This window comes from Phyllopteryx taeniolatus, chromosome 5 (assembly GCF_024500385.1).
Source record: "Phyllopteryx taeniolatus isolate TA_2022b chromosome 5, UOR_Ptae_1.2, whole genome shotgun sequence".
Classification (NCBI taxonomy): Eukaryota; Metazoa; Chordata; class Actinopteri; order Syngnathiformes; family Syngnathidae; genus Phyllopteryx; species Phyllopteryx taeniolatus.
The window spans coordinates 22,028,173-22,053,654 of record NC_084506.1 but is presented as its reverse complement, the minus strand read 5'-3'; the positions used below and the strand labels follow the sequence as shown (position 1 = coordinate 22,053,654).

The window sequence follows — 25,482 nt, the reverse complement described above, 5'->3', positions numbered from 1 at the left end:
CCTAGGGTGCGTGATTCAGATGTGTTCTTTCTGTACTGGAGTTTTTCAAGATTTTCAAAATGAAGTGTGCATAAAACACTGTTGAGACTACTGCGTGATGGAATATGACGCTGTGTCTTTTGTCAGCTCCGACGCTGCAACACAACCCATCACACGCTATCGGCAAGCAGCACAGCATGTTAAATCACACAGATCTCCCTCTCCTGTCTTTTTTCCTCCTGCTGCTTGTCGTCTGCTTTTGTTATCTTAACAGCAGGATGAAAAAAAAAAAAACATTCCTGCATCCTGGATTTCATCATAATTCCAGACTAATCTGTGGCTGAATAACAAGCCAGTGATCCATTCTGGCTGTCATTACTACACAATGTGTGGCCATTCTGATTCTGGAGTTGTTTGGATCAAGGCTTTAGGGATGATCCTCAAGGTGCACAGGTGACTTTCTCTCAGTGTGAGGAGAGGAATTTAGATGTGGTTAGTATTTGTTTGCAGCGTGGTGGTCTTGTGGTTAGCATGTCTGCTCCACAGTTGAGAGATTGTGTGGTTCGACTTTCCAAAGGAGTGGCCCCCTTTGGTTCAATGGATTTTGCATCTTCTTCCCGTGGTTGCATGTGTTTTCCCCGGCGTCCGCCCAAATTCCAAAACATGCATGTAAGGTTCATTGAGTACTCTAAATTGTCCATAGGTGTGAATGTGAACGATTGTTTGTCCGTACGTGCCAAGCAATTGGCACAATTTTATTTTGTTTGTACATCAGTACAGTAAATGGTGAATCACAGACATGTTAAGAGCCTAGGTCTCTTAGCTTAGCTGCTATAAATTGGTGTGTCAAATACACGTTCAAAGGCCTTCCCAAAATAGTACAAACCTATTACACCGGTATGTGTAAATACCAGATTTTACAATACTCCGATAGCAATGACATGTTTGGTATACATGATCTCTTTCGACTTGAGTTGTCACGTACGTGGTTAGGGCGAAGGCGAGGAACGCAAGGCAAGAACATGGTGGACCCAATTGCAGGGAAGCAGGGAGGCAAGGCAGGAGTGCGGGAATCTCAAAATAATAATATTTAATCGCAATGATAAAAACAACTGGCGACTATGACATGGCAAAACATGTGACAACGACAATGAACCGACAAGAACTGAAAGAAACCAGGGAACTAAATACAAACAAATTGACGAGACAACGAGGAACACCTGGACACAACACGAGTGGCTGGAGAGAGCTGATTGGTCGACACAAAGTAGACGAGAACAGGTGGACACAACAACCTAATGAGCACACGACAAACATGGAACACAGGAAAACATGGAACAAAACTAAACACAACCCAAACCAAAACACAGACCATGACATGAGTAACATAACAATAAGATACAACTTTCGCTAATCATTTCCAGATTTATGTATTTTTACAAATCGTAATTTCAAAATAGGCCGCCATTGTTTTTTTGTCGCAGTGCATTCTGGGTCGTGACGTCAAATGGAGATGTGCCCGACGCACGGAGTTTTTAGCAGTAGCCACAGTAGCAGCCCCTGGCAGCGATGAACGCTGTTCAGCCAATTCAGTTCGAGCCAGAGTGTGATCAGGGAAATGAGGAGAGTGAGGAAGACACAAGAAATGAGGCTGAAGATGACGGGTGTGAAGAAACTCGAGTTGGTCATATTCAGTGGTGTAGTTGTAGCTACTGCTGAAGTGGACTGATCAAGGTACGTGGCCAGCGCCTCATGTCTTTCGTGTCTATTTGCTCAGCTTTCACATGTCACACGTGGCCGTTTAGTCTCCTTGTGAGGAAAGAATAAAAAGAAAGAATCTGGGCTGAAGTGACGAGAACAGAGCCGCAGATCTTTCGGCAGCTCAACTCTTCCGACCGCATCCTCCCACCGTTTCCTCAACTCTCTCTCTTTGGGAAAGCTATGAATGCTTACCTCCTTTTTTGCATTCCGTCCTGATTGGAAATTGCATCCAAAATGGCTAGCTTAGCTCCGCAGAGAGCAGCAACGTAACAATTTTACAACAGCCATTCTACATCATCATTCCCAGAATGCTTTGCACATGCTAAAAGATGAAACACGATAGTGTATCAAATTATGGTCTAAACATTTTTTTTTTAACTGATAGGAGTAAATTATAAATATATACCACTGTATTTCACTAGTAGAGGTCAGTAGTTGTAAAATTAAATGTATTTGTCATTTCAATCAAAGCTCACTTTAAAAACGTATGTTGAGTGCCTGAATGGATCAGCCTCATCTCGTATTGATGACCACTCTCTCAAGAGTGTGAAATCGATGATGTGACCGATATGCACGTTGGCTTCAGTGACGAGTTCCACCTTTGACTTGCGTAACAATGCAGTGACTCTTAACCATGTATATTAGAATATCAAAATAATGCTCTTAACATGAAGCAACTTTAGCTGCTTCATTGATTTTGAATGCTTGTTCTTTAGCACCTTGTCTATGGTCTATTGTCTATGAGTTGTCTATTGATTATGAATGATATCAGACATAATGGGCAAGGTGGTTGAAGTCAAATATTTGATTGGTGGGTGACATTTTTTACTCCTTGGCAAATGAATCAAACCAAGAATCCAACAGATTTTGGAATGGTGGAAATGGTGCCTGAGTTAGCAATTCAAACAACAAATCTGTTGTTTTTCAAGAGACATTTTTGAAACTGTGGATCATTATTGTGTTCCTCCAAGTTTGGTCTGTTAATTTTGAATGATACCAAAAACAATACGTCCAGACGCCCAAGGTAAAATTGTTGAGTGGTAGCTCAATGTTCCTTAGCAACGGTCTGTTAGTCATAATTTTTAGTAGCTACGTACATGACAAGTGGCCACCATCATTGTGGAAATTTAAAAACATGGAATGAGAAATTCTCTGCCTCTAAAATCCTCCATAACAAATACATTTCAGAAAAAAAACAATTGATGGCTCAAGTACACAACCTATTATATGGCTCTTCTCACCAATAATGCTAATAATTTGCGCTATTCAAGTTGCGATTTCAGGGCAACTGACGCCTTATGAAATGGCATGGTCATTTTGACTCATCGACTTGGAGAATCCTTCGGCCCCTACAAGTCTATTGTTGGATTTTTTTTTTTTTTTTTTTTTTATTGTATTTTTTTTAATTTATTTTATTTATTTATTTATGTATTTATTTTAAAGTGAAACTTGTCAGCCAATTGGAGAAGGGTTTCCCTGTGTAGCAGACAATACAAAAGGGTTCAGGAGATATGTTGCGAAATAATCAAGTTATACTGTTTTACTCTAATTTGAAGGCATTTTTGGACCAGATTTTATATCTGTGGTGTCACACAAAAATGTTCCCCATAAAGGCAATTTTTCTCCTACACAAAAAACTCAATTTCTCCAGAACTCATCATCCGATTTTCAAAATTCTTGGCGTGTTGGACTCAGCTTGATGTGGCTATTCCACCCAGACAACATTATAACAGAGAAATCTTGTCACGATGTTATTTTTAGTCATGATTATCCCGTACAGAAGCAGGAACCCTATTGATTTATTTTTTTTAATGATGTAACTGCAAGTTGTCTTGATTTTGAGTGATGTCAGAAAGAATACAGCAGGGATGCCTAAGTCTTTCAGTCAATGTTGGATGCAATTTACTAGTCAGACGAGTACGATCCCCTAAAATCGAGTAGATGCTGTAAATACTGTAGTTGCAGATTGCAAGACTGCTTTAAAGGTGAGGTACCCACTTCTAAAGGGACAGACTGGGTACTGGGTGGAGAGCGGACTTGGCCGGGTCGGGGAACTTAATTTTTAAGGTTTTCTGACCCGACCAGCTGTTTTTAGACACTTCACACCAGGAATAGGGTTCGGCATCGTTTGAATTTGATTGATTCCGGTTCCAATTCCAGTTTCTTATTTTGATTCCGGTTCCAAACGATTCTCGATTCTGAATCTTTTAGGGGGCTAGGTCAAAGAAGTTTCCATGGTTTAAATAAAAGGTGTCCAAATTATGAACATCCATTTTCTTAGCAGCCCGCAGCATAGACTAAAATGAACATTTGACTCGAGGTTCTTTATAACCAGTATCGATATCAAACCTATGGTAGCCTAATTGACTTAATATTCATTAATTAATGTTTCAGCTAAAAGTTAAATATAGCATTGTTGAAATAGTTATTTGGGACCGTTTCATCATGTCAACTGGTTTATATGTGTATATAAGTTTTAACTTGGCTTTCTGTTTTAAGCTTATAGCCTTTTATTTTGAAGGCTACGCACCGGTATTTTGGCATGAAAAGTAACTTCACACGACACCGATTATTTTTTTATTATTATTTATATATTTTTTGTGGATGGAACCAAATGCTATAAAACGTTGATTCCTTTCCCTACCCACCGATGAGGCACAAGGTTAGTGTTTGTGATACTGTGAGACGTTTGTGTGAATTTTGTCCCAATTCAATGTGATGTAAAGTTGCTACTGTGACGTTTTAGCCTAATGTTATATTAAGCTTCTTTTTTTTTTTGTCATCGGCACTTACGGTGGTTTGAAGACTAAAATAAACGCTAAAACCCGTCAGTGCAAAAGTGCAAGCAACCGTTTACTTTGTTAGCTGTCTCAATGTTTGCATTGACTTATTTTATTGTTTCACTCACCCAGTTGTCTGAGAGTTGACTTCACTGAAGCTGCGCGGTGTAAGCTGAGGCTCGGAGCGCGTCAGACGCTACACATCGTGAAAGCCTCCTTTGCACAATGTAATCTTATTCCAAGGTGACTGGTCATTAATTTTAAGAAAGTTAAGACGCACTTTTTTCGCCGCAACCACCGTTGGGCACAAGCACGTCATCGTGAGCATTCTTCTTCGTTGGTTTACGCCGCTTCTTAGTTGTTTTTCGACACTTCTTCTTCGCGGCTGGAGGACTAGGCCTCGAAACTGGGAACTGAATTTTTAAAATTTTAATGGTTCCGGGAGAACCAGAACGTTAATCCCGGTTCCAATCGGTTCTCAATCCTCGATGCCCAACCCTAACAAGGAAGCAGTTACAGCTCTGACGAAGGCTGGAAGGACTGCCGAAACTGTCAGCAAAGAAATTTCCTCTTAACCAGGGGGACAAAAAAAAAATGTCTGAACAAGAACAAAAGAAATCTAAAAACCTGGGAACCAAACCTCCATCAACGGGTTTTTGGGTGACACTTTCTCACTGGTATGTATAAAAGGTTTAGTTGGGTTATCTTCGTGTAATTTAGCAAAGTATAATGGCTAGCATGCTAGCTAACATCAGCTCTATATAGCATGCTAACCATTTTATCCGAGCAACAGAAGAGTAACTTTTCAGCAGGTCCCTCAATTATCATGTTCACTATGTCTGACTTTCCACCACATATATTTTTCAATCATCTTACCTCTTGAAATGTAAATTCTGGCCAGTCGACGTTAGTCTCACTAGAAGCAATTGATCTCACGTGACATATTGTTTCGCTCTGCCGTACTCAAATGACATTGTTTACGAGTGTTGCAATCAGAGATTTTACCACTTGAAGTACCGGTATGTGTGACACCATGGTGAAAACGTTTATACTGGTCAGCCAATGGCAAGTCCAGCTTTTGTTATGACGACGATCAAAATGCGGCATCCTGCGAGAATGGGCAATGGCCAGTTGCTTGCATCTACTAGCGAGAGCACAGTGTGTTTGGGGGGGGAAGGGCAAATACCCTAAGAAAATGAAAACATTTTACCAAGTGTACATATCAGTCCAGAGATCCAGAGACCCAAGTATTTCTATACAAAAAATGAAAAGTACAGTTTCCCTAACATGTCCCCTTTAAGAGTGGGAGCCTTAATGAAATAACTAGATTTGAAATCAAAGAGACAGATTTTAACAAAACAATGTTGATTGCCTGGAAAGCAACGCTAGATGTGTTATCATGCAAAGCTACACACCATAATGTGCTATTTATAGCCACGGCCACATTCCCACATGAATTAAAGATCCAGTTAATAATTTATCACCACTGAGAAAGATGTTTTGGCCAGCCTCCCGCGGTTTTTGACTGCCAAGCGCTCGCTTTGAAGCCCCCACCTGTGCGCTTTGCGTGCTGACACGGCTGGACCGACCACTGTCAGAGCTGCCATCCCAGAGACTGAATCCAGTGAGATGAATTCGTAGAAGGCAGACATTTAATTACTCCTAAATCAGGTCATTTCGGTTCTCAGGAGGCAGTGGGTGATCAGTTTTCGTATCAAAGTCTGTGAATGCTTGGTATTTCACACAGACATCGCCATGCACTCCCGGGATCACAGCTTGGAATGCTTTATTTTAAATATATTTCCCACTATTTAAAGGTGCTACTTTGTGTGTTGCCTAGGTTACGGAAAGTGAGCGTTGGGATAAAGATGTCTCTACCGCCAGCATGTGATGAGCCACACTCTTCTGCCCTAATCCAGAGCTTTGAATCCATAAAATTTGATACTGATCTCTCTGCTTTATAAATGTGGCTCCTCAGCCATGGTGTAGCTTGTTAGTTGATGCAACTGATGGAAAACTTACCAGGCAGGAACACGGAGTACTTAGAGAAAAGCAAACAAGCACAGGGAGAACATTTGGACTCCACAGAGCTGTTTCAGCACTGCTTTGAACCCAGATCCCCTGACTGTGAGGCATATGTGCCAAACACAATTTCACCGTGCCATAGTAAAACTTAATAAATCATGTACTCATACTAAACTGTAATGAGGACGGATGACTGTGAATGGAACTGGGAGGTGAGTCTCTTCACATTAAGTTTAAATACAGTTGATTCAACACGTACATTTATTTTTATTTTATTTTATTTATTTTTTTAATTCATAGGCCATATTGTGCTGAGCAGCCAGAACAGAAACACTTTTACCACTTTGGTCACTACACTGCAGTAAGTTTTCAGTATTGGTTACCATCACATCTTATCTATGGTACACTGCTAAAAAACCAAAACGGCGCACACACAAAAAACACAAAAAGCAAAAGAAAAAGCATACGACACATTATTTTGACAGTCCCAGTGTTGTTTGTGACTTTGAGGCGGATATTTCCTGTCGATTTTGGTTGGTTTCAATTTTTCCAGCTATCCCTGTATTGTAATTTAATCTGACTGTAATTTTAAGTATAGAGGGAGCCCTTGAGCAAAATCTATGGAAATACCTTGAGTTACGTTTATTTCGTTACCAAAGTTGTAACGCAAATGACTTGTATATCAAATCAGTTTTCCCCATTGAAATGAACTGAAATGCCATTAATCTGTTTCAGCACACACAAAAACAGTTTTTTTTTACGTTTCTGTTGTAGCAAAATGGTACTTTATTGTAAAATACAAATTATTTAAAAAAAACTTATAAAACATGACTAGCACATTTAATTAAATATTCCGTTATTAAAAAGTGTAAGACGGAAGTCTCACACACACACGCGTACACACACACTCACTGTCGTGCACTCGTGTGAGTGTCGTCTGGAGTTTCCCACAGTTCAGTGTTAACATTTGCTCCTTGCAAGTCTTTTGTATTTGTGTTTGACTGTTTGTCTCCTAATAAATGGCGGAAAGTGCATCGTGTGAGCATTGCTTTGTTCCTGTTGTAGAAAGTCTTCCCAGAAAAGTGAAAGCTGTTATGACCAGCTCCATCTTCTTTCATTTGTTTCCATTGCGTTTAAGTAGGCGTAAACTTTTTAAGTCCTTTCCTAAAGGTGACGTAGCGTTCTGACGGCTTCCGATTTTCAGTGCGACATGGGGTAGAAAAACATGAATAAGGTTTTACTGGCACATCTCAGGGTCTACAGGTTTACAGCCTGGCCATAGCTGCATTCCACACTTGGCTGAAGGTTATACCTCAGGGTTTTAGGGGAAGCTTAAATATCAGTTTGTCAGAAACGCAATTGAAGAGGGCTCAAAATACAGCCATCACGGCGAGGACGGATCGGCTCGGCGTGCCTTGTGATGTGAGGCCCATTAACTGGGGGAATGAACACGGTGGCGGGCTTGTTTCTACCCGAGCGGGCAAAGGGCTGTCCGGCTGATGAACGACTGGTGGATGCTGGGAAAGGACACTTAGGAGACTGGAAGGCCAGTCATATAAATTTGATACAAACAATAGCAGCGAAGACAGTGACTTAATTTAAGTATTTTTAACTTAATAAAATAAACAACTGCCACAGATCTTTTGAGGTGTTAGCTCCAATTGGCTCCCGGGTAACTCAAACTCTGATTAAAACATAACACGCACATAATATTGTACCTTTTGAACACTCGCCGACAAGCAAATGGCAACTAAACGGTCAACCAGCACGACACTCTTAACGTAGCAGTCTTCACTCCAGTGCTAATTCTTGTCAAACATCAGCGACAGATGAGATTCAAATGCTGGACACCAGTCACAGACGATCCAAATCAAAGCTCAATATCACCAATTGAGAGTCCTATCAAGCCAATGGTGATGGAACAAAAAGAGGAAATATAAACCAACCAAAATAAAAACCAGTAAAAGTGCTAAACATAGCTTAACAGAAGCAATACTTAATTTAATAAGTAATTTATTCACGGTTCACTATTCATAAATTCACTGATTTGCTTTTTGTTTTTCTTTTGAACATTTCTCCAGTTATTTGCTGATAAACTCAAGCTTTGTGTCTCATGGAGAAACTAAGTTTACCTTACCTAAGTAGTTGGTGGAAGTTACGGTCTTCGCCACGTGTATGTACATGCGTATGTCTGGTGCATTTTTTCCAAAATCAAAGCCCTAATAAGCCCTTTATTTTTAAGGGTAATATTGTAAGACGAGTTTGAAACAACTAGGAACAGCAGAATACTGGACATGGCATGCTGAGGGAGGGCCAAAGCGACATTATCTGCTTCTTCTAAGCACTCACTTTCTTAGGACCCATGGCTGGAAAAAAGCTCACTCGCAAGTAACATTTTTGCTTCGACTCGAAGCAAAAAAACTGAGAGACTACTCGTAACTCGAAAAACTAAATACAGTAAGTTGTAGCACTCGCAAGTCAAGGTATCACTGTTTATCTGTAAATGGTTTTACTGAATGAAACCATCGTGTGCAGCTCACCCCCACTCCTTAGGTCGCACTAGATATAGAATTCAGCCTGTCACTATGTAAAACCTATGGCCGTAAAGTGATTGGGAAGAGCTTTTATCAACTTTAATGCACTTTCCCAAGAGCATTCGTCACTCGGTGAGTCCCATCGAGTGGAGCTGCTTGACCGCAGGCAGAGGGCTACTATATCAGTCTCGCTTCACAGATGATGAGATGGACCATTTGGGTGACTGATGAGCATCTTAACCTCAGGGGTCACTGATTGCCACGTCACAAAGTAACGGTCATTTCTCCGCGCCAGCTAATAATGGACATTGTCAGCACATTCTGGGGCTCTTGTATTTGTCTTTTTTCTGTGTAGAGAGCTCATTGTGTTTGCCCCACCCCCCAAAGTGTCCACGTCAACTACCTCCTCAATTACAAGCAATTTAAATAACTGTCTCGCTTCTTTCTTGCAACAGAGCCTTGTAGCTCAGTCAAACATGGTACATGTATCAAATTAAGTTGACCTCACTTCGCAGACATAATCAATTCCAGAGGATTATTTCAGATTCGCAATACTCACTTAAGAAATACAGTGGAGGTCGCAGAGGTCGAACACAATTCAACCATCGGTTTCTTTTTTCATTTTGCATTACCATAAGAAATACAGAGGTTGATGTCTGATTTGTTCCCAATGGGAAATAATGAAACTGAAACAGAGAGAGGAATCGAACATCAGTTGATACAGAGTCCCATTATCATGTTTGGTTTTTGACTTTTAGACTACTTGACAGTTTATTTGTTTTTTGTGTCGAATGTTTGTGTGTTCAGTGGCTGAACCATTTCGAGGGTCCACTGTATAAAATTATGGCCCCTTTTACGCTGCCTCTAAAAGCTGTCATTTTTATTATTTTATATTATTATTTTCTCATTTATTATTATTATCTGGTTGTAGGATGGTGTGTCACTGTGTGAAAGTGCATAACGCAATGTTATTGTGAAACATTTCTGTGTTCTATATACGAGTACAAAGGTTAGGAACATTTCCGGTAAGTTTCAGAAAAGTTTCTCGTAAATTTCCATAGGATGTTAAGGGAATCTTCTAAACATTTAAAACTGGAAACTTTCCATGGAAATTATAGGACTTTATTGGAATTAACTGGGAATCAAGGGTAATTTAATTTAAAAGATATCATATTCAAGCATAAATATAAACATTTTGTTTTGTCATAAGTGGACATCCATGTAAATTAAAAAGCTGCTCTTGCCCACATGACGGCATTACAATACAGTATAATGAAACCTCGGTTTTCGTGATTTTCCTTTCGAAAATATCTGACAAAAATTTAATATATAAAAACAAAAGCACTATTTCTCATGAGAAATAATGTAAATCCAATTAATACGTTCCAGACACTCAAAAATGTTCACAAAAAAATACATTGCCTAGATGATAACTATAGTTTTACATACAGGACACAATGTGATGTACATGTAAATGACTAATGAAATGGATATATAAACATGTAATATCACTTTTAGCTTTATTAAGGCTTAATAAAGTCTTAAACTATAAAACTGATCACTGATGCAGCCTTTCCATACATCTCTGGCACTTTCTTTTTCCCATTATGCCCTATTTAGCAGTCGTACTCAATCAAGAACAAAATAACAATGCATTGTTGTAAAATGCTTCGAATGAACGCGGGGGGTGATGCTCACTCAACAGGAAACAAAACAGACTGAGTCATAAACGCATGCTTTGTGTGGGTGCTCGATTCCAGGAAATGAGAGGTTGAGTGACATGGGCAGGCGGGCGAGTTTGGTACAGATCCGTACGAAAGCTCCCTATTACGAGCCCAACGTTCAATTTTGTAAATCCCGTATTCCCGTTTAGTTCTATAAATTCCTGTTAATTCCCATGTAAAGTTATCAACTTTCTCGAAATGTTGCAACCCTAGTTCTGTATATAAAGCTACATGTCCAACAATGCCAGTTCCATTTTGCAGGATGTTTGTATGAAAGAGGCTTATCCCTCCCAACATGACCTGCTAATGTCACTTTTTGGGTTTACAATTGCCTAGCAACAGCAGAAAGCCCTCACCTTGTTAATTCTTGAGGACGTTTTTATATGGATGGTGGACACAGGGTACAGCAGAGTGCTGGATGGTATTAGCCGTAATGGTGCCGTGTGATGTAGCTTTCCGTCTGGCTCGCCTCCAGGCAATCGCACAAAATTAAAGCCTAGAAAATCGGATTATGGTCGTCCCCGGGGACGGGATGCCCACTAGCCCCGCTGATGAGCGCTCATCTACTCTATTCGGCGCAGCAAGGCCCCGTCGATGGCTGGGAGGCCAATTTGTTAACAATTATTGCTCGTTAGCCGGGCTTCCCGCTCGTCAGAGAGAATTTCACAGTGGAGACGATAATAGTGAAGGTATAGCAATTATCGCAGTTTGAGGGGAGATGGTAGCTGATGTGGATTTTCTCTGAAATCCATATATGCTGTTTGCTAATTTACCTGCCATTGCTGCCGACACCTGTGGCGTTTGTCGCATTATAAATTTGCAATAAGCTGTGTCCCCCAATTATTTTTAACCCAGTGTCAGCATTAACAAACAAGGTCAATTCACGTTTGACTGTTGAGACAGTTGGGAGTTGCAGCATTATGGTAAAAATAACGACCTAATCCAGCCCTGAAGATGTGTGCTTGGCTTCTAATATATTATCCTTTTACTGAAATATAGTAGGGGGGGTGTTCATCTCACTTATTTCTCAACTGCTTGACAACAGAAAACGTGGAATTACTTAGACCTTGAAATCTAAAGCATGTATTTTATCTCCTTATAAGGACTGTTTGGGGGGGGGTGCTAAAATGTGTAAATTAACAAAGGCCATTCACAAGAGATATATTCAGGTGCATCTCAATAAATTAGAATATAATAGAGAAGCATTTATTTCAGTAGTTCAATTCAACAATTTTAACTCATATTCAGTAAAGAACAACTTCTTCCTGATTTCTATATTAAAAGCATTGAATAATCATTTTTATTTTTTGCTGATTCTTATGTGATATTTCTTGATGATGATTTGGGACTTTTTGATAGCTGTAACATATGATACGTTTTTTTTTTCTTTGTCTTTAGCCTACTCAATACTTTGCTCAAACTGTGCAAGTAGAAAAAATGTAAAGACCTTTCTTCAGTAATTTATTTTTTCTGCGCCTTTAGAAGCAGACAAATTGGCCCCATTAGTGGTGTAAACGGGTCAATTTTGAACCATTTCCATTGTAAAATGGCTCCAAAATCATAAAAACCTGTCACTGCTACATAAACTACAACAAAATCCTAAGGCCTGTATCAGCCCCTTTCAGGAAAAGAAACATACATGTACAATATGGTGATTATTTAAAACATTTTCTAACTAATTGTACTGTTAGTTCAACACAAAGAACCAAGTCAATGTTTGATTATTTTATTCCAGCATAATCCAATCCCACAGTTGAAATACAATAAAGTGCAGGTGTCAAATTCAAGGCCCGGGGTTCAGATCTGATAGGGGTTCTATGATATAATTTCATGTGGCCCGCGTAAGCAAATCATGTGTATATACTCTACTTCATGTTCTTCAGCACCAACATTTCAGATTGTCTTTGTTTTTAAGCTTGGGAAATGGCAAGCATTTTAAAAAAGAAAGTGACACTTGGCAGGCAGATGCGTTTGGCATATGGACCATAAGAAATGGAAGAACTGTTCCCACAAATTTGGTTGCATGGAATTGTACAAAATATTGGCTCATTATTTCCAGTGAAAGGAACTCTGAAGGATTCAGCATACCTAGAGCTCTTGGACAATTCATTGCTCCCAACTTTGTGGGAACAGTTTGGGGATGGCCCATTCCTGTTCCAACATGACTGTGCACCAATGCACAAAGCAAGGTCCATAAAGACATGGATGCGAGAGTTTGGTGTGAATTAACATGATTGGCCTGCACTCCTGACACCAACCTGATAAAACGCATTTGGGATGAATTCGAGTGCAGAACTGAGAGCCAGGCCTTCTCGTCCAACATCACTGTGTGACCTCACAAATGCGCTTCTGTGAGAATGGTCAAAAATTCCCAACACACACTCCTGAACCTTGTGGAAAGCCTTTTCAGAAGAATTAAAGATGTTATACTGTAGCTGTAAAAGGTGGGCCGATGTCATATTAAACCCTATTGATTAAGAAGCCGATGTCACTTGAGATCATATGAGTCAAGGAAGTTGAGCGATACTTGTGGCAATATAGTGTCAGTACAATAAAAAAAATTGCGACGCACTGAACTCGCAAAAAGTGAACCGCGATATAGCGTGGGATGACTCTATCGTGAAAAACTTTTTCATCCATTAATAAAAAAAAAAAAAAAGTGAAAAGTGATTCACTACAGCGTAAAATATTTAATGATTTTTGTATCATTTCTAGGGATGTCCCGATCCAACTTTTTCACTTCCGATCCGATACCGGTATTGTAACCTTGAATTTTGGCCGATATCAATATCGGTCCGATCAGATATAACCAATAATCATACATACTTTACTTATTTTGTTGTATGGAATATTACAAAAGACTTGAAGTCATATTACTCAGAGAACAATAATCAGCAACAATAGGTATGAGAAAAACGGACCCATTTATTATTAACCAATGGGTTACATGATGTCAATAAAAAATATATTAGAAAATCATGAAAAATAACTACAACCAGAATTAGAATCATCTTTATTTGCCAAGTATGTCCAAAAAACACAAGGAATTTGTCTCTGGTAATTGGAGCCGCTCTAGTATGACAACAGACAGTCAATTGACAGAGAACACTTTTGAGACATAAAGACATTGAGAAAAACAGTCACCGAGCAGTAAAGGGTTGCTCGTTATCTGGTAATGCCGGTACATTTTTTTTTTTTTTTTGTTTTTTTGACAATTGTGCAAAAAGATGCAGAGTCCTCTAGCACTTAGAGCAGTTCGAATGACTAATATTGCAATAGTCTGGTGCAATGACCATTGTGCAAAGGGCGCCGAGACTTCAAGCGAGTAGTACGATAGTCTGGGACAATGTTGATTGTGCAAATGTTGCAGATTATCCTCACTCAGTGTGCAAATGGAGCAGATGCTACTCTGGCATGAATGGCCAGTATTGGTCAACAACAGATATGCAAATAGTGCAGCGTGGTGAGACTACTACAGTGAGTGCACGAGTGATATGTAATTGGCCCGACAGAAATGTGACAACAAACTCAAGACAAAAAGACAAAAAATTGCCAGCATGTTGCAATGTAATTCTAGGTTAGGTGTTTAAGAAGTTGATTGCAAGAGGGAAGAAACTGTTGGAATGTCTGCTAGTTCTAGTTTGCATTGATCGGTAGCGCCTACCTGAGAGAAGGAGCTGGAAGAGCTGGTGACCGGGATGTGGAGGGTCCGAGAGGATTGCAACATAACCACTGCTTCACTTAAATATAAGAGTTTTCAACATTTGACTAGATGAAATAAAAAAAATAAATTTGAAAACCATGAAAAATAATCTCAATAAATAATTGATACAAATGCAAAGTGCAAAATAACAATGAAAAGTTCAATTCAATTTTTTTTTTTTTTTTTTTTACTGCCAGGATATGGTGGGAATATTTTATTTTCTTTCTCCACACATGCGGCAATACACTATTGAACTTCTTAATGCAACTGAGGTTTAGTTTTATTGACAATCACTGGTCCTGCTGTCCACATCTTGACCTCTGAGGGGCAGTGTGATACACGCAATGAGATACACGCTTGCAGTAACAAAAAAAGTAGGGGAAGTCACGATCAAATATTGTTAATATAACTCGTTTTTCACAGTTTGAAGAATATATGCCAGAGTATTGTTACATTGCCTGTTTGTGTGTGATTATACAGAGTTTGTGTACCATTTTCATTTTTTTCAGAGATAAAAATGCCCGCGAGTTCATTGCTAATTTTCGTTAGCTCTTCAGTGGTGTTTTTCATTCATTGCGTGTTAGCTTTGAGCTAATGATTTTTGTGAACAAAAACGAAGAAAGAAACAAAGGCTGTGAGGTATTTGAACATTCAATAGGTGTAATTATTTTGTCATGTGAGTTTAGGTTTACAGTGAACTTAGACTGGAGTGTTAATAAACTGCTTTAAGCAAGCAACATTCACTCTTACTATTTGCTACTATGTTAGCATCTTAGCAACCTGTTGTTGTGATGACGTGGGCTCTTCATGCCATCTGAATAGAACTGCTGAAGCGGAGCAGGGAAAGGACTGCTTGTATAAGAGTGGTAAAATTTGAAATTTTATATCCAGTCCTATCCGATCTGATCCTTGTTTTTGTGCTGACAGCAGACCGATTTCTGATCACAAAGATGGATGATTACAGTTTACAGAAATCCAAAACCCGAATTTCACCATTTTAAGAAATTTTAATGTGACATTAGAAACAATCAGTATAATTTTCAATACATTAGTTTCAAGACATTAGTTAGAAATCAGCATTATGCATACATAATGCCTTTTTGATTATACCATGACTTTGTATAACATAAGTTACACTTTTTTAATAGAGTTACTGAAATAAATCAACTTTTCTATCCTGTTCTAATTCATTGAGACAGATTATCCGCTTATGGAGCAGTCGAGTAGTCAGTGAAAAGCTCCTCACAAAAAGACGCCTCACCATCTAACGGCGTGTCGGTCGTAATAATCCGACTCCCTCGAGCCCCTCAAGATCCGCCTCTCTCCTCCAATCTCCGCCTCCGACCCCGCCTCCTGCCAAACCCTCCGCTTAAACCACCTGTCTCATTATTCATGAGCTGCGAGCGTCGTCGTCGTCACGGGAGGGGGAGTGTCCCTGGCATAGCCACAACTCCGGCGTGCGAGCGCGTGTGAGCGGAGCGCAGTACACGGCGGCGGATGCTGAAGCTGTGCGCACCTCCCAGAAGATGCTGGCCGAGGAGTGACGGATGAGAAGCAGCGCGGTGTGGACCCTGAACTCCCCCCTCTCCCCCTTGTGTCCGTCACCGGGGAGAATTGGACGCCTGCCGTTTCCACGATAACTATAATGGGCTGCAATCTGTGTACATTACAGAAGCGCGAGGAACACTACAAGCTGCTGTATGAGATTGCACAGGTGAGCCGCTTGTCGTTGATCAGATGGCATTGAAGGAGTGAACAAGGGATTGAAATGAAATGCGGGAGAGAGAGTGGCTCTTTTCTGGTCAAGAGATGTGTTGGTGAGGAATGAGCTGATAGAGTTGTTGGCATGCAGCTCATTCATCCTGTGCTGAGGGAGCAACTTTTGTTTTTATGGAATAACACCCCAAGGCGTTTGGGATCATCCCCACGGTATCGTCATGCGAGTTTGTCACACCTTATTTAGGAGTGTTTGAACTTTCTCCTCTGAGGGCCGCATTTATACAATGTTGTTGTATACTGCGAAGCGACAAAGATTTTAACACAGAAAAATCAAAGGATGCAAGGGGCCACTTTGAAATTCCTACTTTTATTTATTAAATGCTCTGAAACCAATCCATTATGTAAGTTATACATTATAATTCCCCAAAAATGTTTTTATGGTTTTCTGTTAAAGATGATAAGGAAAATAGGTTGGAATTTTCAGAATTTTGGGGTGGCCCGCCCGCAGCCCTGTGGCACACTTAGAATAGAGCCGCCCCTACACTGATAAAAGTTGAATCACAGCTCCACATTCAGGACCAAAACAAGAGCAATGAGTAGTGAGCTGACCATTTTTAAAGCATTTACTTGAGGATCAGGAGTGTGATGTGTTCACAAATCAGACCTTGACTTGGAGCTGAAAGAGGAGGAAACCATTTTTGCTTTTGAAACTGTTACGAAGATTTTTTTTTTTATTACTAATTTAGTTCTAAATTGTTTCTTTGCATCTTCGCATATCTAGAAAAGTTCAATGTTAAACCAATTTGCGCCATGTCAAACATTTTTAGTATATTCCGTGTGCCGCCAAAAATCGGAAGACAGGCCACAATTGGCCCTCACGCTGTAATTTGGACACCCCTCTTTTTGGCACTTTCAGGACTGCTTGATGTCCCAAAAATCATTTGAAATATGGATATCTGAGTAACTACTGTACATGTCCTTCATGTCCTAGGCAAACAAAATTATATAGAATTCATTTTGAAAAACAAAATATTTCTTTATCAAAAATCCAAAAGCATATTCAAATGGACGTAATTTTATAACCAATTTGTGCTATTATTCTTGGTCCTTGGAATATTTTTGCCAAAGCATTTTCACACACGTTTTATTAAGACCCTCGGAAATTGTTTTAAATTGTTGGGGAAATGCATAATTTGTCTACTTTAAACTTAGTTTTTACACATCTCATTAATATTTGTGCACTATTAGTCAATTATTGAAACAGTCATGTGTTCTTATTTTGTATTTGTGCGTTTGACTCTGTCCCATTCAATAAAAGGCTGGCAATGCATCAGCGACTACGGCTCCCCTTGCATATGCAAGGGCATTACCTTAATTACTCCATTCCCCCCCTATTGTGCGACGGCATATCTAAGGCTTAAAATTTGGCTCGCAACAAAGCAAAAAATAGACCAAGCAACGGTTCGTAACTACAAATCTTGTAAGTAGGAGCACTCGTACGACAAGGAAACACTTTTATGTTCTTCCCTGCAGTGCCTTTTTTCTTTAAATGGACTCTTATACCATCTTAATGAACATTGTACAGCACCAGACTGTGATAAATGTTGCCCACTCGACATCTAATGCAGCCTGGTCATCCTGGAAGGGAGATTCCCTGCGCGGTTCCCTCAAGGTTTCTTATTTCCCCAAATGGGGTTTTGAGTTTTTCTTTGCCCGATTGGCAGGTTTAGATTAGGAGATGTCGTAAATCGTTGCCAACTGTGGGCCTGTGAAGCCCTTCGAGACTCTTTTGCGATGAACGGCTTTACAAATAAACTTCCCTCAACATACAGTACAAAAACAACGTTTAACGGTGGGCAGTAAGGTAAAACACCATGTTTCCGCTAAGATAACAATGCCATCAAATCACTGCATTGATATTTTACAGGGAAATTTACCCACCAGGTACTTGGTTTATTCAAACAAATTAATGGGGATTGGCTCCTTCGCTTTGTGTCTTCCAAACAAAGTGAATAGGGGTTGTGGTCTAAAGTGGAATTACTATATGTGCCAATGCAGATACTTGTTAAAAATATGTTCACATTGCTTTTTTAGCTTTACACTTTGAATAGTAGATGTAGGATTCCTAATCTGTAAAAAAAAATAATGATCAAAGTGGACTTACAAGGTTTTCTCTGGAAAGCTACAATATGTAGTATTTCATGTATGCCTGCAGACACGCACAAAGCTATTCATATGCAATGCAAAATAGCTCAAAATTGGTGTGTGTGGGTATGCCTGATACACAACCAAGTGCTCACCTACCCACCTCCACCACCTCTCAGCAGCCGTGTTCAAGTGGCAGGCTAATAACTGTGAAGCACCCCGTTCCTTCGCCTTCTCCCTCCGTAACGCCTGCCTTCACGCCGCTGTGATCACAGCTCTCATTAGCTGTTTTATACAACCGCCCTGCGCATTAATTAGACGTGGAAAATGTCCTGCGCGAAACATCGTTGTGAGTGGATGTGGAGGCGGCAGACAAAAGATGGCTTAACCGCTGCCTGCGTGTGTGCAGCTTGACACGCTGCCAAACTCGGGTCGGCGGTGGCTATTGTTCACTTTGGAAGTGTGCATGAGACTGTTGGTAGATTTGGAAGAAAGGAACGTTGCGTCCACTGATGGCCTGTTTATATTACACTATATGGATTTAGATATTGAGACACAAGACATTGGTAGTGTACTGGTTTGCAAAGCTTCAATTCAGTCAATATACTCTTGTTATTGACTGATGGATGATAATGAGACAAACTTGCAAATCAATCAGTCAATCTGGGGTTGGACTCGGACCTTCATCTTCACCTTCACTTGTGAAAGACACTACACAATGAGAGTAAAAAATGTGTGGGCTTGCTGTGTTTACAGTGTGTGGTGTACTCCAGAGTCTGTGGCTTTGCCAAACCTGATGTTGACCACAAACATAAGCGTTTGCGATTGTAAATATTGAACAGGTTGAACATTTACGATTGTCATCCCCGACCGTTGGAAGGGAGAAACCACACTTAACGCCGTGCTCAGGTTACACGAATTTCGCCCGATTTTGACCCGACAGACATGTCGCAGACAAACGTTGACTGTCATGGCCGATTATTGGGTTATGAGTTGCAGAACAAATGTCGTTACCCCTTGTATTGTGACATAATCACAAATTGGGGGTCTGGCATCTCGGACCACAGCACAGGAAGTCTGGCGTGTCAGAATTTTTTTTTATTTTTCCGCATAGTGTGACATGTCCTCCGTGGTCCTCTCTTAGGATTATCCAACTGACCAATAGGAAGACAGACAGTAGCCAAATCCTTAATATTTTGCCCTCCTGTTTATAGCAAAGCTGGTAGCAAACGTTAGCTAAGAGCTATTCGCGAACATTAAGGTGTTAACAAATTCGTTACCTCAAGTTCTGTTTGGAGGATAGACAGCCCATACTGCCCTCTACCCACCATCCAGGAACGAGTCCAAAGTCTCCTTTTTTTTCTGCCCTTTCCGAGCAGAAGACACCTCCATGACACAAAGTGCTTCTATTGTCATGTCTGATTGACAGCTGCTTGTCTCACCTCCCTAAACACCTGTGCCCTTGGACCAGCCTCTCTCTCACAGCATGCCATGATCAGGCAGGGTCTGGTTGGTGTCATACTCGTGGTGTGGCCACTTGGCCGGTCCAAGACACAGAACAAATTTATGTCACCATGTCTGTAATCTGACGTAGCGACCGTCGTGAACGACAATAAAAGTCGTGTAGTCTGAGCGCCACATAACACCCTACACCACAGGATAATCGATCAGGACAGTCTTTAGAGACATCAGAGAATCGTCCAATGTTGATTTTAATCACAAGGGAGAGAAAATGCTCAAATTTGGCCCGATTGTCGCTGTGTGTGAACCCCGCTTCACCAGGACAATTCTATGCTTCTAACTTTGTGGGAATCATTTGGGGAAGGCATATTTCGGTTACCCAGTGCACAAAGCAAGGAACTCTTGGATGATGAAAGAGCTTCCTAGAAGAATGTAATGAGAACCTGCTCCATATTTATCCCCCTATACTCCCCATTTTCCAGTACATTTGTCTATATTGTGGGGCGAACAAAGGAAGTTAAAGCAGTATGAAGCTTGGCATTCGCTAGCACCTTGAGGACGGCAGATATCCTCTGCACACTGTGCCAGCAAGTAATCCTTTTATGGTGGACTGGCGACAGGGATTAGCTCCATGAGGTGGGGGTTAGGCTGAGGAGGCGGTTCGCTGTTAGCAGAAACTCTCGGCCAGGTCTGTCCACCCGCTGATATACTGAGCTGCTTTAGACTGGAGTCAAAACATCAGCATCTTCTCTATGATCGCCCACTGAGGGCTAAAGCTGAGAAGATGCAGGGGACAAAAACCGTGAGGAGAAAGACAGGAAGTGTATCCTAAAAAAGCCACTCTTCAGACATGTCAAGGGCTAGGCTAGAACCCTTAGTACTTTCCAAGACATTTTGGACAATTCTCTGCTTCCAACTTTGTGGAAACAGTTTGGGAAAGGCTTGCCTCTTGTGTCCCAGTGCACAAAGCACCGTCTATAAAGACTTGCTAGGATGAACTAGGACTGAAGTTTTAGCCCAATGTTTAGCCTTTTTTTTTTTTTTTTTTTTTTTTTTTTTTATTTTTTTTTTTTTGGGTCATCGGCGCTTACATTGAAGACTAAAATAAACGCTAAAAACCATTAGTGCAAAAGTGCAAGCAACCTTACCTTGTTAGCTGTCTCAATGTTGGCATAGACGTATTTGATTGTTTCACTCACCTAGTTGACTGAGAGTTGACTTCACTGAAGCTCCGCGCGGTGTAGGCTGAGGCTCGGAGCGCGTCAGATGCTACACATCGTGAAATCCTGCTTTGCACAATGTAATCTTATTCCAAGTGTTGCACTGAGGCGACTGGTCATTCATTTTAACAAAGTTAAGACACACTTTTGTTCGCCGCCGTTTGGCACAAACACGTCATCGTGTGCGTTCTTCTTAGTTGGTTTACGCCACTTTTCGCCACTTCTTTGTGGCTGGAGCACTAGACATCGAAAGTGGGAACCGAAATTTTTACATTTCTACGGCTCTGGGAGAACCGGAACGTTTGTCCCGTTTCCAATCGGTTCTCGATTCTCGATGCCCAACCCTAGTCTTTCCAGAAGAGAGGAGTGTGTTATAGCTGCTACCTGTAGGTGCAATTTCCTGGTGTACTAATACGTTTGTAATATAGCATGTAATAAAAGACTGAACGAGGAACAGATGTGCACGGCAGTATTTAAGTACACAGAGAATTTTTTTTTTTATTTTTTTTTTTTTTTTTTTTTCATGCGAGAGACCCCACACATGATGAAACAAAATCACCAAGTGTGGGAGAAATAATAGTCGTAAAAGTACGTAGCTAGGCTAACTGTTAACTTACCTGCTTACTTCATTGTAGTTGCAAACTCTTGTCCTTGTCATTTTTATTGTGGTAAATGACTTGGGAGACCTGTTATGCAAACACTCAACACCACCCGTTGCTCAATTTGTGTCAGCTAATAGTGCAAGCTTCAGATCTTTTCCTAATTGTCTATCGTTAAGTTCCAAATCACCATCACTAACTCGGTGTTGACCACACACACATAAGGATTTGCAATTGTATACAGTAAACAGGTTTAATATTTACGATTGTCAGCTCACATTGTTTTTCTGAGCAGATCGGGAAGGAAAAATCACTCTTAACAGTACACACACAATGATAATCAGTCAGGACAGTCTTTTAGAGACATCAAAGAATTAGGGGTTTGAGCATTTTCCGTTCCTTACATTCAAAATCAGCAAATTTGCGTACTGCGATTTAGTGATCCGTAGAAGTGAGTTGAAACAGCAGGAAGCACTGGCATCATGACCTAATCCTCACTTCCACTATTTTTCATATATACAGTATAGTGTATCTCCCCACTGCCGTATTATACTCTGAGACACACACACACACACACACACGTCTTTCCTGGCGATTATGCAGAATTGGGTGAATGTGTAAATGCAAATGAGGCAGATGTGGTTTTGCTGGTGTCACAGCATGACCGACCGCCGCTTGATTCAGGGAGCAGAAGTCGGTCACGGCGGTTGGTTCGCTGCCGCCATCCTCCCTTTCCGCTCACACACACAGACAATTTTGACGACCCCCCCCCCGTCCGCCTTCACACTCCCTCTTGCCTGACCCTACGAGCGGTGGGAGATTTATGACTTGCTGGCTTCTTCCCATTGCCTCCTCGCTTTTCTCACAACCGTGGGTGTTCTGCATGGAAGCTTGTGCACCTCTCTCAGCGTGGCCTGCAAATCTCCGTCTCGCAAGGAGGACATCTTTTATTTACAGCATAGGATAAGTTTTCTATCATCAACACACCTTTTGTGAAGCCACGGTCCAACTGTGTTGGGTCCACCAAGTGCGAATGTGATGGGTGTTGTTTTCCTTCCTGGGTTTGCTGATGAGGTTTATCTAGAACCAATAAAATTTTGTTGATCTTTTTTTTCCACAGTTAATTTAGAATTTTAGATGTATTATACCAAACTTACAGTGATTTGTAAACAACTTTATTGGTTCTTACCAAAAAATACGGAATAAAATGTACAACCCCAATTCCAATGAAGTTGAGACGTGTTAAACATAAATAAAAACAGAATACATCCATCAATCCATCCATTTTCTACCGCTTATCCGGGTCGGGTTGCGGGGGCAGTAGCTTTAGCAGGGACGCCCAGACTTCCCTCTCCCCAGCCACTTCATCCAGCTCTTCCGGGGGTATCCCGAGGCGTTCCAAGGCCAGCCGAAGGACGTAGTCTCTCCAGCGTGTCCTGGGTCGTCTCCGGGGTCTCCTCCCGGTGGGACGTGCCTGGAACACCTCACCGGGAGGCATCCGAATCAGCCACCAGCCACCTCATCTGGCTCCTTTCGATGTGGAGGAGCAACGGCTCTACTCTGAGATCCTCCCGGATGACCGAGCTTCTCACCCTATCTCTAAGGGAGAGCCCGGACACCCTGCGGAGGAAACTCATTTCGGCCGCTTGTATCCAGGATCTTGTTCTTTCGGTCATGACCCATAGCTCGTGACCATAGGTGAGGTTAGGAACGTATATCGACCGGTAAATTGAGAGCTTCGCCTTTCGGCTAAGCTCCTTCTTTACCACAACGGACCGATACAAAGTCCGCATCACTGCAGATGCTGCACCGATCCGCCTGTCAATCTCCCGTTCCATTCTTCCCTCACTCGTGAACAAGACCCCAAGATACTTGAACTCCTCCACTTGGGGCAGGATCTCATCCCCGACCTGGAGAGGGCACGCCACCCTTTTCCGACTGAGGACCATGGTCTCAGATTTGAAGGTGCTGATTCTCATCCCAGCCGCTTCACACTCGGCTGCAAACTGCTCCAGTGAGAGTTGGAGGTCATGGCTTGATGAAGCCAACAGAACCACATCATCTGCAAAAAGCAGAGATGCAATACTGAAGCCACCAAACCGGACCCCCTCTACGCCTTGGCTGCGCCTAGAAATTATGTCCATAAAAGTTATGAACAGAATCGGCGACAAAGGGCAGCCTTGGCGGAGTCCAACCCTCACCGGGAACGAGTCCGACTTACTGACGGATATGCAGACCAAACTATGACTCCGGTCGTACAGGGACCGAACAGCCCGTATCAGGGGGTTTGGTACCCCATACTCCCGAAGCACCGTCCACAGGACTCCCTGAGGGACACGGTCAAACGCCTTCTCCAAGTCCACAAAACACATGTGGACTGGTTGGGCGAACTCCCATGCACCCTCAAGGACCCTGCCGAGGGTGTAGAGCTGGTCCCCTGTTCCATGGCCAGGACAAAAACCACACTGCTCCTTCTGAATCTGAGATTCGACTTCCCGACGGACCCTCCTCTCCAGCACCCCTGAATAGATCTTACCAGGGAGGCTGAGGAGTGTGATCCCCCTGTAGTTGGAACATACCCTCCGGTCCCCCTTCTTAAACAGGGGGACCACCACCCCAGTCTGCCAATCCAGAGGCACTGTCCCCGATGTCCACGCGATGTTGCAGAGGCTTGTCAACCAGGACAGCCTCACAACATCCAGAGCCTTTAGTAACTCCGGGCGAATCTCATCCACCCCTGGGGCCCTGCCACCGAGGAGCTTTTTAACTACCTCGGTGACCTCAAACCCAGAGATAGGAGAGCCCGCCTCAGAGAACCCACACTCTGCTTCCTCATGGGAAGGCGTGTCGGTGGAATTGAGGAGGTCTTCGAAGTATTCTCCCCACCGACTCACAACGTCCCGAGTCGAGGTCAGCAGCACCCCATCCCCACTATACACAGTGTTGGTCGTGCACTGCTTTCCTTTCCTGAGACGCCGGATGGTGGACCAGAATTTCCTCGAAGCCGTCCGGAAGTCTTTCTCCATGGCCTCACCAAACTCCTCCCATACCTGAGTTTTTGATTCAGCGACCACCAGAGCTGCATTCCGCTTGGCCAGCCAGTACCCATCAGCTGCCTCAGGAGTCCCACAGGCCCAAAAGGCCTGATTGGACTCCTTCTTCAGCGTGACTGCATCCCTCACCATTGGTGTCCACCAACGGGTTCGGGGATTGCCGCCACGACAGGCACCGACCACCTTACAACCACAGCTCCGGTCGGCTGCCTCAGCAATGGAGGCGCGGAACATGGTCCACTCGGACTCGATGTCCCCCGCCTCCCCCGGAACATGAGCAAAGTTCTGTCGGAGGCGGGAATTGAAACTCCTTCTGACAGGGGATTCTGCCAGACGTTCCCAGCAGACCCTCACAATACGTTTTGGCCTGCCGTGTCGGACCGGCATCTTCCCCCACCATCGCAGCCAACTCACCACCAGGTGGTGATCAGTTGACAGCTCCCCCCCTCTCTTCACCCGAGTGTCCAAGCCCGAGCTGGTGTGTGAGGTCGAGAAGTTCCGACTAGATATAGTCGGACTCGCCTCCACACACCGCTTGGGCTTTGGTACCAGTCCTCTCGAGAGTGGTTGGACTCTCTTCCACTCTGGAGTTGCCCACGGTGAGAGGCGCCGAGCAGGTGTGGGTATACTTATTGCCCCCCGGCTCGGCACCTGTACGTTGGGGTTCACTCCGGTGGACGAGAGGGTAGCCTACCTCCGCCTCCGGGTGGGGGGGACTGGTCCTGACTGTTGTTTGTGCCTATGCACCAAACATCAGTTCAGAGTACCCACCCTTTTTG

The 25,482-nt window shown here is 42.3% G+C and overlaps 1 protein-coding gene across 4 annotated transcripts in view; it reads left to right on the top strand.

Annotated features, from left to right (window-relative positions):
• Window positions 1-25,482, top strand: part of LOC133478295 (PDZ domain-containing RING finger protein 4-like) — a 172,086-nt gene that overhangs the window by 79,858 nt on the left and 66,746 nt on the right. Inside the window, exon 1 of one of the 4 annotated variants that reach the window (XM_061774193.1) lies at window positions 15,991-16,220. The exons of the other annotated variants lie outside the window; for them this stretch is intronic. Within the exon in view, the coding sequence (XP_061630177.1) occupies window positions 16,152-16,220 (69 nt within the window). The 5' untranslated portion in view covers window positions 15,991-16,151. Of the gene's footprint in view, window positions 1-15,990; window positions 16,221-25,482 lie in introns of those variants that run through there. 4 annotated transcript variants of the gene reach the window in all.